The 13772-nt window shown below is 43.3% G+C and overlaps 2 protein-coding genes across 9 annotated transcripts in view; one reads left to right on the forward strand and one right to left on the reverse strand.

Annotated features, from left to right (window-relative positions):
* Mondo (MLX interacting protein mondo) overlaps nt 1–11215 on the forward strand; it is a 28850-nt gene extending 17635 nt beyond the window's left edge. For 2 of the 7 annotated variants that reach the window (XM_076798358.1, XM_076798365.1), the window contains 13 exons: nt 4992–5065; nt 5638–5763; nt 6152–6365; nt 6485–6580; nt 6663–6927; nt 7011–7542; nt 7645–7824; nt 7972–8116; nt 8297–8502; nt 8957–9420; nt 9594–9717; nt 9928–10057; nt 10133–11215. In XM_076798358.1, the coding sequence (XP_076654473.1) occupies nt 4992–5065; nt 5638–5763; nt 6152–6365; nt 6485–6580; nt 6663–6927; nt 7011–7542; nt 7645–7824; nt 7972–8116; nt 8297–8502; nt 8957–9420; nt 9594–9717; nt 9928–10057; nt 10133–10254 (2678 nt within the window). In that variant the 3' untranslated portion in view covers nt 10255–11215. Of the gene's footprint in view, nt 1–3988; nt 4332–4991; nt 5066–5637; nt 5764–6151; nt 6366–6484; nt 6581–6662; nt 6928–7010; nt 7543–7644; nt 7825–7971; nt 8117–8296; nt 8503–8956; nt 9421–9593; nt 9718–9927; nt 10058–10132 lie in introns of those variants that run through there. The other 5 variants (XM_076798366.1, XM_076798360.1, XM_076798362.1 and 2 more) reach the window with 5 other exon arrangements.
* A 20-nt stretch (nt 11216–11235) lies between these two features.
* On the reverse strand, nt 11236–13471 carry LOC143359952 (RPA-interacting protein). 2 transcript variants are annotated; one of them, XM_076798386.1, is made up of 4 exons: nt 13267–13471; nt 13045–13192; nt 12720–12957; nt 11236–12614 (listed from the first exon to the last, which is right to left on the reverse strand). In XM_076798386.1, exons 2-4 carry the CDS (start codon nt 13171–13173, stop codon nt 12274–12276), a joined length of 708 nt encoding a protein of 235 aa, XP_076654501.1. In that variant the 5' UTR covers nt 13174–13192; nt 13267–13471; the 3' UTR covers nt 11236–12273. The 2 variants fall into 2 exon arrangements, with proteins under 2 accessions (XP_076654501.1, XP_076654500.1); XM_076798385.1 differs by lacking the exon at nt 13267–13471 and having other exon boundaries at nt 13045–13260.
* Between the last annotated feature and the right edge of the window lie 301 nt (nt 13472–13772).

Consider the following 13772-nt stretch of genomic DNA (forward strand, 5'->3'; position numbering starts at 1 on the left):
ACAAAAGAAAATAAATGTTTCACTCCAGGTAGACAATTTTTATTTTGCGTAGAATCGGGTAATAATGTAATGTAGCAAGTTTTTCATTTAAAAATGCCAATGCTATCGATCTATACAAGTGGCTCTAACAATTCGATTATTAATTTTTATTGATATAAATACAGCGGAGATTGCAATCCGCAAGCAGTGAACCCAAAAGAAGAAACGGTGCTGCATCTGTCCACTTCTGTGAACCGTTGTCCTCGTCGCCACCATTGTCGCACTATTGTTCCATGTTCCAAAAAGCGCTGACGTACCCCCTAGACAATTCCTTTAGACCAAGAAGCATCTTAAACGCTTCGGGAGCCGCTTTGAGTCATCTCGCTTGCCGGAAGCATCGTCGGGAAAAGCCTGAGTCTCGCCCCACTCACCTGCTATTTTTAAACGTCATCTTATTTATAGTCCCAATATCCTTACCCATTCCACGTATCGAACGCGAAGGTTTCCCAACCGGATACACGAATTCCTGATCACGAAAAAGAAGAACAAAAAAGACCGATAACGAAGGGCCCTCCCACCTCCAGATTTTTCATCTCGAAACGAAGGGTTTGACGAGGGCTTAACAAAGTGCTCATCCACGGTTTATGTATCAGCTTATTTCATAAAACAAGTCGATGAACTAATATTTGCGAACGGTAGTTATAGTACAAGTAGGCGAATTTTTATTGTCCCTCTAACGAGATTACACAGCTTCCTACTGTTATGTACATTAGTATTTTTAACCATTCTTTTTTTCTATTTTTACTCTGCTTATTTCACTCCTCCTCTCAGCTTTACTCCGTTCAATTCCAGTTTCTTTTATTCATTTATTACTTCTGTTTATTAATTCGAATTGATATTTTTCAACCCATTAAAATGATTAAGAAAAGAATTTAAGAATTAGTTTAAAAATCCCCAGCTTAGCCCAATAAAAGTGTATCATTTCTGAACTCTCGTACAGTCTAGTAACTGTATTTTAAATATTGCCTTCCCGGAAGCTTGAAACCGAAAAATCATAGTCATCCCCAAGTCCTGCTTTCAGAAACGAAAGCTTATTTGACACTTTGACTGCCAAACCAGAAACCTCGAAAATTCCATAAAATCAAAGTAAATTATTTCATAAAATGAAAATTGAAAAAAATTAAGTGTATGATATCGAGTAGTCATCCAACTGGACATTATACATCTGGACATGTCGAAAAATGTTGACATATTAGAATATTCCTTTTCTTCAGTTTATGGTATCAAACGAGAAAAAATATGTGCTATCCTTTTGTCCCGAAGTGTAATCAAAGTAAGTTATTTAATGAAATAAAAATTGAAAAAAATTATACGTGTGATACTGAATAGTCTCCTCCAACTTTCTTACATTTTACTGATCCTAATCAAATTTGGTACAACGAATATATATTAACATAAAAATTCATTTTAAAGCCTGGACGAATAATTCCGTCACCCACATATGGGTGACATGGCAGTCAACGTGTTAAAGAAGCTCTGAGTGCTCGATCTACGCTCCGCTGTAGAATCACCTAATTCCCGATCGATGCCCGACACCGAATCCACACAGAAATTCACGCATACTTATGCGTACACGAGGAATGTGAGCGACAGCCGACTTTTCCATCGAAGAGCGATCGAAAAAAACAAAAGGTAGCGCGATAAAGCCGCGTAATCTAAAGCCAAATTAAATTGATTCAAGATATCCGCCGCGCGAAAATAAGGCGACACGATAGGCACGCGCGTCGTAGTTCCAGAAGATAAAGAAATATCTTGCACGTGACGCGACAGTGACAAAGAATCCCCGCCAGACCGCTGCACGGTTTCGCCGCGGTTTTCTTCGCCGGCGATCGGCGACAGTTTCGCGAAAACCGTCTTCGCAGCTTAAGAAATCGGCGCGGTTTGTGTGCTCGAAACGCATCATCGACTTTCCTTCGTTCGACCTCTCGCTTCGATCGGCACACCGCGTTCTCTCTTCTCGGCGGGGGGAGAGAGAAAAAGAAGTCGATGTAAATCTTCGGCAGGATCCTCCTCCGATCCGGTCCTCTCGAAAAATCCCGGTCCGAGTGGCAGAGCTGTAAGTCTTGGCAATCTCGATCGCGATTAGGCGCGCGGAGATCTAGTTTGAGTCACTGGTGGACACACGCGGCCACGTTGTTTACCATGTTGCCACCGAGAGAAGATTAACGCCGAGCAGACAGCGCCTCGCTTCAGTGAGACAGAGAGAAAGAGAGATACGGCCGGTCGCAAAAAGAGCGAGACTTTTAAATAAAACGATCGGCCGCCTGTCCATTGTGCAATCGTGCCTCGTTCACTGACATTTCGATCAACCCGCCGCCAGAACGTTATTTTTGCGACAAGCGTGTCTCCTGTCCCGCGACCAGGCGTGGCAGCAATGCTCCTCGACAAATAGGAACACCGTGTAAAGGTCTCGCGATCATCTATCATCGCTAGAAAGCCACGCAGAACCGCCGATTATTCTCATCTCGGGCTATTGTTGGCCCCGACTTTTGTTATTCGATCCGCCGTTTTCTTTTTCCCGCTCGGATCCCGCGATACGAAATTTCCATACAGCATTCAGAATCTTCTCCAATGTTTCGGAATTTAACACTCAACCCGTCATACCGGGGTCTCTCGTGACCCCGACACAATTTCTGTACCCTCGCTGCTGTTCTTTAACCTTTTTGAATTAAACAATACTCGAAGCTATCCGAGGAAATTGATACAGAATTTTGGAAATTATAGACTTCGTAATCTGAGTCAACACTGTAGGGTTCAAATAAGGGAAACGTGTCTTCGTCGACAGGGAGTCTCTCAATAAATCTTTTTAACAGCGGTGATCATTTCAATCGTAAACCAACCGACTACCACCAATAACTCCGGTCATTTTTCTCAGCGCGGTTACACAATTTTTAAACTACTTTTTGCCACGTCACAGGCACCTATTAACAGGATTCCAGCAGAGAAAAAGTTAACGCGTTTGCCTGTATTTCAGGCGTGCGCCATAAGTGCACGATTGTTTCCATGATCTCTGGGTAATCACTCTGTGATCGAATGAAAAGGAATTTGTTTAAAAATTGGAGATAGAGTACCATTTATTCGAAGCATGGAAATATGTTTCAGTGAAGAACGGCTCGAGGTTGTATGGAAATTTGGGGGACGGGGGAGGGGGGTGTTGGAACGTCTTCCGCGGAGAATAAATTTTTCTCTCTGTTTTCGGGTGAAAGGTTGTACCGTTCGGTTGAAAGATACCGATAAACGGGGAGGCTCGATCGTAAATAGTCCGTCGATACTGTTCCACGCGGATTGTGTAACGCGTCGTGCGTACCTCGTCCGTTGCTTAAGAGCATCTTCGTCGTGTTTTCATCAGGATTGCGTAAACCGTGGTGGGGACGTATGAGAAAAAGACGCGTATAATTTCCCTCACGTGTTCCACGTTCGTTGACACGAGACCTGACCTACAGGACACGTTCGGTCGCCATTCGTTCGCTTGCTAAACGACTGGATCACTGTTCTCGATCGCTCCTTACCGATAACGATCTCGCTTGTCCGGGATTCGAGTAATTGTTGTAAACAAATCGGCGAAATCGGAGAGAGCAAAGTACAACGGCGTTCGGAACAAGATGTCAGGATCGCGTTGGCACAAAGAAATAGAACGAGGCACGATTCTGTTACACGAAACGAGCGGAAAGTGTGGAATAGAATTTCTACGAACGGACGTTTCCCCAGAAAATTATTCTGAGTCGCATTAGGTGCGTTCGGCCATTGTTCCGGCGCCATTTCGGCCCGCAAAGAACGGGGGAATGACCGAACACTGTGGGGATAATCCGAGTAGTCCTATTGGGCGGCGTTTGATACTCGTTTATGCTTCTTTCGCGCGCGAGACCGCGATCGCCGCGCGCTTATGGTTTTGCAATTTACGAACAATCGCTGATGAAATTTCAATAAGAGATTTTATTCCACATTTCTCGAGCGTCGTCTTCTCCGAATCAAATCGAACTCGGTTTCCTTGAAAAAAGGTCCACAAGCGTGATCTAGCGCGACATAAAGCGTAAAGGGCGTCGAACGAAGGGAGATCGAAGCGAGAGGACCCTTTACACAACCAACTCCGAGGCAATCCCTGAGGCTCTCGGAGCTTCTGCGAAACTATTTCGCGACTAACGCTAAAAATGCGCCGCCGAAAAGTCGGCATCGGGACGGCCGCGTCTCCGCTCTGTTACACCGACTCCGTTTTGAAGGATGGACTTAGGCTAAGAGGGAGCTAACTGGTCCCTGGTCGAACTTCTGTTCCCGAGACACGGTGCACCGACTCGGTTCGTATGCGCCAATCTTTTTCGTCCGAAGAAGGAACCGCGAGACGACGCGTTGCGGCCACACAAAGCCTTTGTTCGCCGGGAAAACGAAAATAGAACGCCTCCGCTTTTGCAGAGGTGTGCGAGACGATTCGGGTGATAAAAAGGCGAGACTCGTTTTGTTCGCAAATTTGTCCGTCACCGTGCACCGTGTTTAAAGTTAGACACTGATTTCGCGGCTTACATTGAAGACGAAATACATATATGCTTCAACCTGAAGATTACAATTGTTGATATCAGTTGACGGGAATGTTAGATAGATAAAATTGTACGTTTTGCACCGAGAGTATCGGAACGATCTTGATCTCTTCGCCGTATTTTACATAACAGGTTAAGAGAATTGTTCGAAAAAAATCTAACGCTTCCAAAAGCAACAATGGAGGTCTCCAATTATTTCGTCGTTGGCCAGAAAAGAGATATTCAAGGCCGATTCCGCGTATCTCTGCGAAATCGAACGAATACCCGCGCGGTTCTCTCGGTGCGCTGTAAACCAGCGACGATTTCGATCGCGATTTCCCTCGCGGACGATCCGGTCGGGCGGATCGAGGATCGACGAGATGATTGTCACCCATCGCGATTCGAAAGTCTCGACGATGACCATGTGATTTCGTGTCGTTTCAGTTATACTGAAGCAGAACACGTTGGTGTGCCAGTTCGCATCCCCGTTGGATGTTGACACTCATAATAAACCCGAGGTACGTTCATCAAGCATTAATACTGTAGCACGTTGCACCGCTTTGGCGAGCGGTGAGCTTGTACAGGGTGTCTCAAAGCTGTCGAGTGGCAAACAACGCGGAAAGATAGCTCCCCATTTGCGAGTTTCAATGTTGCGTTCCATTCGAAACAGTACGCCCTTTAAGTCCTGCAATAAGTTGTGTACTGAATTATTATCAACGGCTCTAGTATAGCGCCTCGAACCGGGGCTCCTCCTAAGGGCACTGATAACGCAAAAGTAGAACCGGAGTAGACTAGGGAATCGACAAAGAGGAAGTCGGGAGGAAGCTGACCTCCGACTCTTCCACTTCAGCAGTGTCACTCGCCATTCGCTTTCGAGACTCCCTGTATATGGTATTAATAAGGCTTTACGCGACGCCGTGAGTCCATAAGCGAATGAGATTCGAGTACGGTCAAGGAAACGATAGACATCCTTGATTGCGCAAGCAAGCCTCACCGCGTGCGCTTCGAACGCGAAAAACAAGTCGTTCCGGCGCGGCGCGTGATGTAGGTACTGTTCGAACCGTGAATCAAGGGCTGTGTCTCTTATCAGGCGGTGGTCTTGGAGGGCAAATACTGGAAGCGAAAACTTGCTGCGGTCACTGCGGAATACAAGAAATGGCGAATGTTCTACCGCAACAAGATCCTTGGCTGGACGAACAAGGATGGCACCGAGATGGTACGCACCCCAACAAAAATCTTTCACTCCGCTGTGACCAATCCTCACCATTGCGCACAAATTCAGAATTCGAGGACTCGAAGCCGAAAAATTATATTTCATTAGTAGCAAGTGCTGATGTACGCCAATGTCCACAAGCATTCTTCTAAATAAATTTAGGGATGCCATCGCTTAAATGCCCCCTTCTAGGAGACCCTCTGTATATGATAAGCAACCTCTAGGGGCTGTTTTTACCCCCCCAAGTATGACTAATTACCGCTGAAAAGTATCGCTAAAATCAGATTGGTCACTCGGTTAACATTCTCTTCGAAGAGTTGAGGGATGATAACGGCAGGGTGAAGAGATCATTCGGTGGATTCGTTGATAGTGGAGTGCACCGTGATTCCAGATGGAATCGATGGACGTGTTAGACTGGGGCAGCGGATTAGGAACCACCGGGAACTTCGGAGCGGGTACTGGGAACGCACATGGAGGGACCAGTGGGACTCCAGGAGGAGAGAGTATGATGGTTGACGAGGATTACATGGAGCTGATGACTGACACGTTATTCTCAACAATCAGTTCGAATCAACCACTGTACTTTCCCGACCCGAGAGAAATTGGTAACTAATCAATCTGAGCAAAACGGTGATGCATCAGAGACCGAACAAAATCAGAAAGCTATTGAGTCCTTGCGAACGAAATGTGTAAAATCTGTACGAATGTTTATTCAAAATTCCAGCGCGCGGAGCTAGCCTGGCGGATTTCATACAGCCCAGTCTGGGTCCGCTCCAGCCGAATTTAGACGATTTTATGGACACTCTGGAACCGTTGCAAGGTGAGCGAACGCGATTGATGCGATTTAAGGGAGAAAGTGCGAGCAGTAGGTGATAATCGATTTTATTTTAATCTCATTTTAGAATTTTTAAATTCGAAGTTGCCTCCCGTGCCCGAGGAAGACGACATGTTTCGTAGCAGCACGCTAAACTCGAACTATCCTGTTCTGGACCTGATGGCGCCCATGAATCAAATGAACGAGATGGGCCAAGAATCGGTGGTGAAGAACGAACAGGCTCAGCAGTCGACCTTGCCGCAGAACGACCAGTCGAACACTATGCAGAATCTACAGTACACGGCGAAGATATATACTCAGCCTGAGCCGACGAATGCCTTCAGGAACAATATGTAATGACAGTTTCCCTTTTAGACTTTGAAGAGGCTTTCGATGATCTTGTTAATATCGTGAGACGCGTTGTTGCGCATTGCAGTAACCTAAACGAGACCTACAACGCGATGCAGTCGAGTTACGAGCCTTCCCCGCCGAGTCAGCCGGTCAGGGAGAAAAGTCGTTCGAGCAGGGTCTCTTCGAGGAGCAATCGGGTGATCCAGCAGCCTCAGCAACAACAGCAACAGAACACGTACCAACGGTCGGCGCAGCAGCAGAGCACCGGCTACCAGCAAACGTCCCAGCAACCGTTCGCCATGGAGATCCAAGCGGTCCAATTGACGACGGTACAGAATCAGGTGCAGATGCCACCGATGAATGATCAGTCGGTCCATGCAAACCAAATATCGCCTATCGGCGGACACGTACAGAACTTGGTGACGGTGCAACAGAATTTCGGAGGAACGAATTCCTCGGTGCCTACGCAGCACAGAACCATCAGACCCCTGCCACCGGTTGCACCGATGTCCACCAAGCCGTACAAAGTCGTTCAACCGCAACAGTGCTACAAGTTCTCTGGTCTGCCACAGAACTTTAATGCGCAGCAATGTAAATTCAGCGCCAATAATTTCAAGGTACTGGCGATAAGCCGGTCTCCTCCGCGGATCGCTTGAATAATGCATAGACGTCACGAGAAAGAAGTTCGCAATTAACGGTCGATTTGTAATGCTCCGCAGACACACCCTACGCAACAAGTCGTGTCCGTCACCTCCGAGCAACCGTCGCAATCGCCGATACTGTTGCAGTGCAGACCCTCGGGCCTGGATCTCACTACGCCAAACGTGCAACCCGCGAAGCTGCTCCCACAACCGCCCACCACGAACTCGGAAAAGGAGGAGGTTTTCGCTGTGCCCAAGGTATAGTAATCGGCGACACACCTCTAGAAAGTAGCATACACTTTAGCTCCGATTGCTGGCGTCTAACTCTTTGCTCTCAGAGAACTAGATCACATATAATGGTCTTGCTGTTCGACTACTGTTAACGGGATGTATTTTCTGTTGCAGTATCAGATGAAAGCGAGGAGTAGATCTCGAAGTAGCTCGTCGCTAACTGCACCGAGAATGCACCCGCCACCGTTAGTGTCCGCAGCGAGCGATCCCGCTCTAAATCTAAATAACAATGTATTGCTCGCACAGTTACTCACGAATAGTATGTATACTAAGAAACGTACTCTTTGCACGGTTCTTAATTTTCCTATTATAGTATACGCCGCTTGAGGCGCGATTATTAAGAGAAAACGAAAAAAAAAAAAAAACTAATAACGATCGTGGTATTACGCCTTTTACCGATGATAAAGAATATTATGAGAGATTCAATATCGTTACATAGACACATCTGGTATATACACAATGAATAGTCCGGCTGATAATATAATGCCGAGAGTGAACCAAACAGCCACCACTATGAAACACATCTTACCCATGCTTCCACCTTCAGCTTCGCCCACGCAGGTGACGACCACCCACCAGATCACCACGCCGATCACTGTCCAGACGATGCAAACCGCTACGGTGCAGGTGCAGCCTCAGCAGCAGGTATGCCTCGCACTATATTTAGCAAAACACCTACAGTAACCCACAAAGGTGTTCGTACTCAAAGATGAAATTTATTCAATGTCATTTTCTGAAGCGAAGTAAGTGGACCAAGCGAAAAAGTGGAATTCTTTATCGTCGAACCTTGCTTGAACCAGATGTAAAAATAGTATAGTTCTTTCAAATGAAAATACAACTCCGTTTCATCTGTATGTATGAACGCTCTTGTAGGTTTGCTGAATAGGACCCGTGAAACTCTTTCGGTACAGTCCGACTAAAATCGGGCGGTCTCAGTCAGATGATAGCGTCGTCCGAAAGGTATTCACGAGTCCTAAATATACATTTCACATGTTTTTGATTGCGCAACGCTGATATCGACAATAATAAAACATTGCCTTATATAATTGATGATATATCGAGTGCACGTGTGCGGACTCGCGTTTGTGTTGCATGTCAGGCGATGCAACAGTCTGCTTGCAGCCAGCAAATCTTATTAAATACAAACACTCAATCACACCAGCCACAAAATAGCCCCGGCTCGCCGAAGGACAGTTCAAACGCGCACAGCCCTCAGGCGTTGAGCCTCAGCCCTTTGCATAGTCCGATGAGTATAGGAAGCCCGCTGTCGCCTTCCCGGGGCTACATAAAGGGCGAGACGGAACGAGGACAGTACAAAGAGCAGAGAAGGGTTGGCCACATTCACGCGGAACAGAAGCGCAGATATAACATTAAGAACGGGTTCGACATGCTGCACAGTCTGATACCGCAGCTCAGTCAGAATCCGAACCCGAAGCTGAGCAAGGCCGCGATGCTGCAGAAAGGGGCAGATTATATCAGACAGCTGAGGGCGGAACGGAATCAGTTGAAGGAGGAGATGGATAGCTTAAGACATCAAATTGAGTGCCTTAATACGTCGATTAGGTAACGCTTGCTAATTCCAATTGATCGACTGTGGATTTTATACATTCATGAAAAAACAGTAGAAACGTGTTGCAATTGATGCAGTATTTTGTATAAACATCCACAGTCTAGAAAAACGAAGCATTGCATTGAAAACATGCCGAGACTGATCAACATGTTACATTGTGTTTCAGTAATTGCCAGTCTATGCTTCCTGCAACGGGTGCTCCGATTTCTAGACACAGAACTAGCAAAATGAAGGAGATGTTCGACGAGTACGTGCGCACGCGTACGCGGGAAAATTGGAAATTTTGGATTGTATCCTTTTCAAAGAGAATTACGCCTATTGAAGAAGACGGGGAGGGCCTAACACCTTACCTACCGGAAGTCAGCCTTAAAATTGCTTAAAAAGTCCTTTAAATCTTTTATTTCGATGTAACTATTAAATAACTGCCGGTAGGTAAAGTGTTGAACCGACTACAGGTGTAACAGATATTGTACGGTAGATTTCTTGACGAATGTTCTTAGTTCAGTATATTGCTTGAGCCTTTGATGATTTCTTTCAATACTTCGGTATCAACGGCGAGTATCGAGGATCTATACAGAAGTACAATATTATGGGTTGAGCAGCATTGCTCGCTCGTCGATCTCAGACCAGGTTCGTGTCCATCAAATGTTTATATGTCATTCTTTGTTTCTGCATTGACTACTGAGACTACTGTTTTCGTTGCAGCTGTTCTGAATTCCCTGAGGTATCTGTGTACTGCCACCGATATTCTGTCAGACCCTGGTCGTCTGCCCGAAGAAGCACTCGCAGCAGTAAATCGTACAGAACGGCGACGATCCACTCAGTGACCAATACGCGAATCCGCCGCGGAAAACGTGTTTGCGTGCACGAAAGTTACCGTAGTTTAAGCCAATTTAGGAAGGATCAGGTACGTGATAAGAATTCTTGAAACGGTCATTCTCTTTTTTACAGTAGACACTCTCGGGTTCCCCCATTTTGCCAACGATCGCGGTTGAGCAACGGAGTAACCACTCAAGTGCAATTTTTCGCTCCCCTTCCCCCTCGCCCCTTGTTCCCGTCAAAATTTGTGATCGAGAAATTTGTAACACCAATTCGTAGGGGTAAAAAAAGTGCGTGTAAATAGAAACGATGTATGAATTCGAACCGTGGAACCGATACAGACTGTTGCGAATTTGTAACACGTTGAGATTTTTTTTTAAATATCTTGTTTCTGCAAAAAAATGTGTTATCGCATTGATTTACAAACTGCAAGTACATTTATATTTATTACATGATTGTGTACATCGTCTTATTTAGGTTCATCCGGAAAACTGTATGTTACGAGGTAATTTGCGATAACGAACTCTTCGTTTTACTTTCACCGATTCATCGAAACTCATTGTAGTACTTGCCTACATGCGTAAGTGACATCGAAAAGAACAAAAAAAGAAAAGATGCGGAGAAAAGAAAAAAAATTGTGTAGAGCAAACCATTCCATTATATTTTTACTAAGCTTGTTTTTCGGCAACGACGAGAACGTTAAACTTTGTGACGTTGCGTTATTGTAGAAACGAAAGGAGAAATTATTGTTTCTTGGAATTGTTCTATTTCTCATTAAGTAACGTTTGTTTTTACTTTTAAGACGGAGACACTTGTAAAAAAAAAAACAAATATATTGCGGACCCGACGATATATTACGTTGTCGGTATATGTTAATAGTAATCGAAGTTTGTTTCGAAAGATTTCGTATCTTTGAATATTCTTTTACCGAAATTGACGAATAAAGCGTTATTTACGTCCTACGATGTATATGATTGTTCAGAAGAATATTTTCTTTTTTTTTTTTTGTATTACAGCAAATGTGAACACATTTCAAAGTACCTAAATAAAACCGGTGCCATTTTGAAAGCATGTGGTAATAGGAGACTGGAGACGAAAAATATGCCTTTTATTGTAGAAAAAAAAGTACAGTTACAAATTGAATAATGTTATATAATATTTTCGATGACAACCTATCCCGTTAAAAGAAATATAAAAATGTTGACACCTGCATAGTAACAATTATGGGAGAACGAACAATTTACATTGTGGATAAATCGATTTTACTGCAGATGAAAAACAATGGGTTGCTCACAAATTAAAAGTATGTTATATACTAATAATGTTATGGAATATGAAGTTTTTAACGCGAAATTTCATGTGATAATGTACAAATCATTTATAAAGATTTCAATTATTAGATTTTAAGCTATAAAAAAGACTTCTGGATATTGTAAAGCTCTTGTTTTTACATAATTGTACATAACTAAATACTGAGAGCTCTAAACAATCTCGAAGAAATCCTCTCGGCTGTTCCTTGTAATAACTATTAAAATAAAAAATTTGTATTTAGTGAGCACTTTAAAGGACCGTTAACGTTTACAATATACAGATGTCTTCTACTTACAATTTTTCATTGTGTATTGTCTAAGTGATAAATAATATAAATAAATCAACGAAGGGATGTTTCTTTTTGTACAATATGTATCATATAACCGTGTAAACATTTGTTAGTTATTCAAATGTTTACTTTCATAAAGGAATTGAAAATTTACATCACACCCTGTCATTTTCCTATGTTGCCTAGCATTAGGAGTTATTGTTTTCTATTTTTACAGTTTGATCGGAACGAAACACTTAATAAAACCTATTCCATCTCATAGACATACATATGTCCATAGTTAGATATGTCCAAAGTCTGTCTTAATTTATAATAAATTAATAATTTAGCCACTTGTTCATTTAGTCTGGTAATAATTTATATTAGACAACACTCTCACGAGTATATCAAATTAGCTTATACTACCTATAACTTTATACTACCTACATCATTCAATTTTGACTATGGGTGTCAATGTTGAGCACTTATCGCAAAATAAACACAAGCGTTTAATACTGTTCTCACTTAGCGGCATGAAGCCTGGTGACTCTGCGCATATTGCAGAGTGGCTATTCACAGACTTATTTATTAAATACCCTATCTCTTTTAAGTTTACATTGCTCAATTTAAAGGCACAGGGCTTACAAGTTACTTGTCTTGCTTCTTCCGTGAGATTAGATGTCTGACACAGAGGACATATAACTTCGTCAACTTCTTGGTCCGCAACTAATGCTAATAACTCCAGTTCTTCCTGGGACATTTTCTCGTATTCTTCTAGAATCCATTGTTCTGCAAATATTACGTAGAGAGATTTCGAATAATGACAGGATTTTTTAGCAATTTTTATCATTACTGGTTAATTACGAATTAGTAAACAACACCAAATAAACCTACCTTCCTCATTCAGTATCTCATTTTCGAGTTCAATTGCCTCTTCCAGATCAAGAGGCTCGCTAACAACGCGTGAAAAAGGATTCACAATTGGATCTACATTGGTAGTCACGATGGTGAACAATTCTTTTCGTACGATTTCAGATAACGTGCCTCGCACGTCTTCTGAATTGATTTCCAAACCAAATCTGCTCCTGTTGAACAGTTGGCCTCTCTTCTCTCGCATTCTCTGTCGACATCTCTATAATTGTATTTTATTATTACCAATTTCTCATTGAAAATTGTTACATACGAATTTGAAGTACAAAACACAATTTTGGTACGTAACCTCTCGGAGAACTTCTTGTAATTTCGGCGATCCGTGTTTGATTTTTTTCGCATTCTCTCGATTTTTCAATTTTGCTGACATTGTTGGACTTAGAGTAACTTTCTCCATAGCTTGTGTAAATTCTATCATGTCGAATATTGATGAAATACTGGAGGAACCAACTGTAAACGCACTTGCCGCCAAATTGCTGTTAATCAAAACATGTATACATTTTCTACTTACTCAATCTTCTACAGCTGTTGCCAATCACAGACTCTATATATGTAGTTGCCAATCTAGTCTCGTTTTTAGCCTGGATCAGATTCTACATCAACTTTAGTTTGGACACAGACGTCTGTGATGCCACAAACGAGGTATAGAAGTAGACCAATCGCCCAATGTATTTTTTTGTCTCACGACCACGGGGCTCTAGAGCCCCATTGCCATTTTTGTGTCACATCCAGAGAGGAAATGAGAGTGCTCACGCTTGGGGTTTTAGAGTCCCCACTTTTCTGCATCATCTTTTTAGCCTGGAACAAAACCTGCATCATCTTTTTAGCCTGGAACAGAACCTGCATCAACTTTTTAGCCTGTATTAGAACTGTCTAAATAGAAGAGCCTCTTTTACACTATACCGGGGACACTAAAACTACTTTGAGGCTCGCAGTCTTTCTAAATATCTCGTCGGTGGTCTACTCTTATACCTCGTCTGTGTCATCAGTTACAAATGGCGCCACCAGTGGTTTGTA

This window comes from Halictus rubicundus, chromosome 12 (genome assembly GCF_050948215.1).
Source record: "Halictus rubicundus isolate RS-2024b chromosome 12, iyHalRubi1_principal, whole genome shotgun sequence".
Lineage (NCBI taxonomy): Eukaryota > Metazoa > Arthropoda > Insecta > Hymenoptera > Halictidae > Halictus > Halictus rubicundus.

What these genes read in the sequence shown, in the direction of transcription:
- LOC143359952 (XM_076798386.1), bottom strand. Translation starts at nt 13,173, where the DNA reads ATGATAGAATTTACACAAGCTATGGAGAAAGTTACTCTAAGTCCAACA. An exon ending in TACAAGAAGTTCTCCGAGAG is followed by an intron (nt 12,958 to 13,044) that starts GTTACGTACCAA and finishes ATACAATTATAG; the next exon opens with AGATGTCGACAGAGAATGCG. An exon ending in TGAGATACTGAATGAGGAAG is followed by an intron (nt 12,615 to 12,719) that starts GTAGGTTTATTT and finishes TAATATTTGCAG; the next exon opens with AACAATGGATTCTAGAAGAA.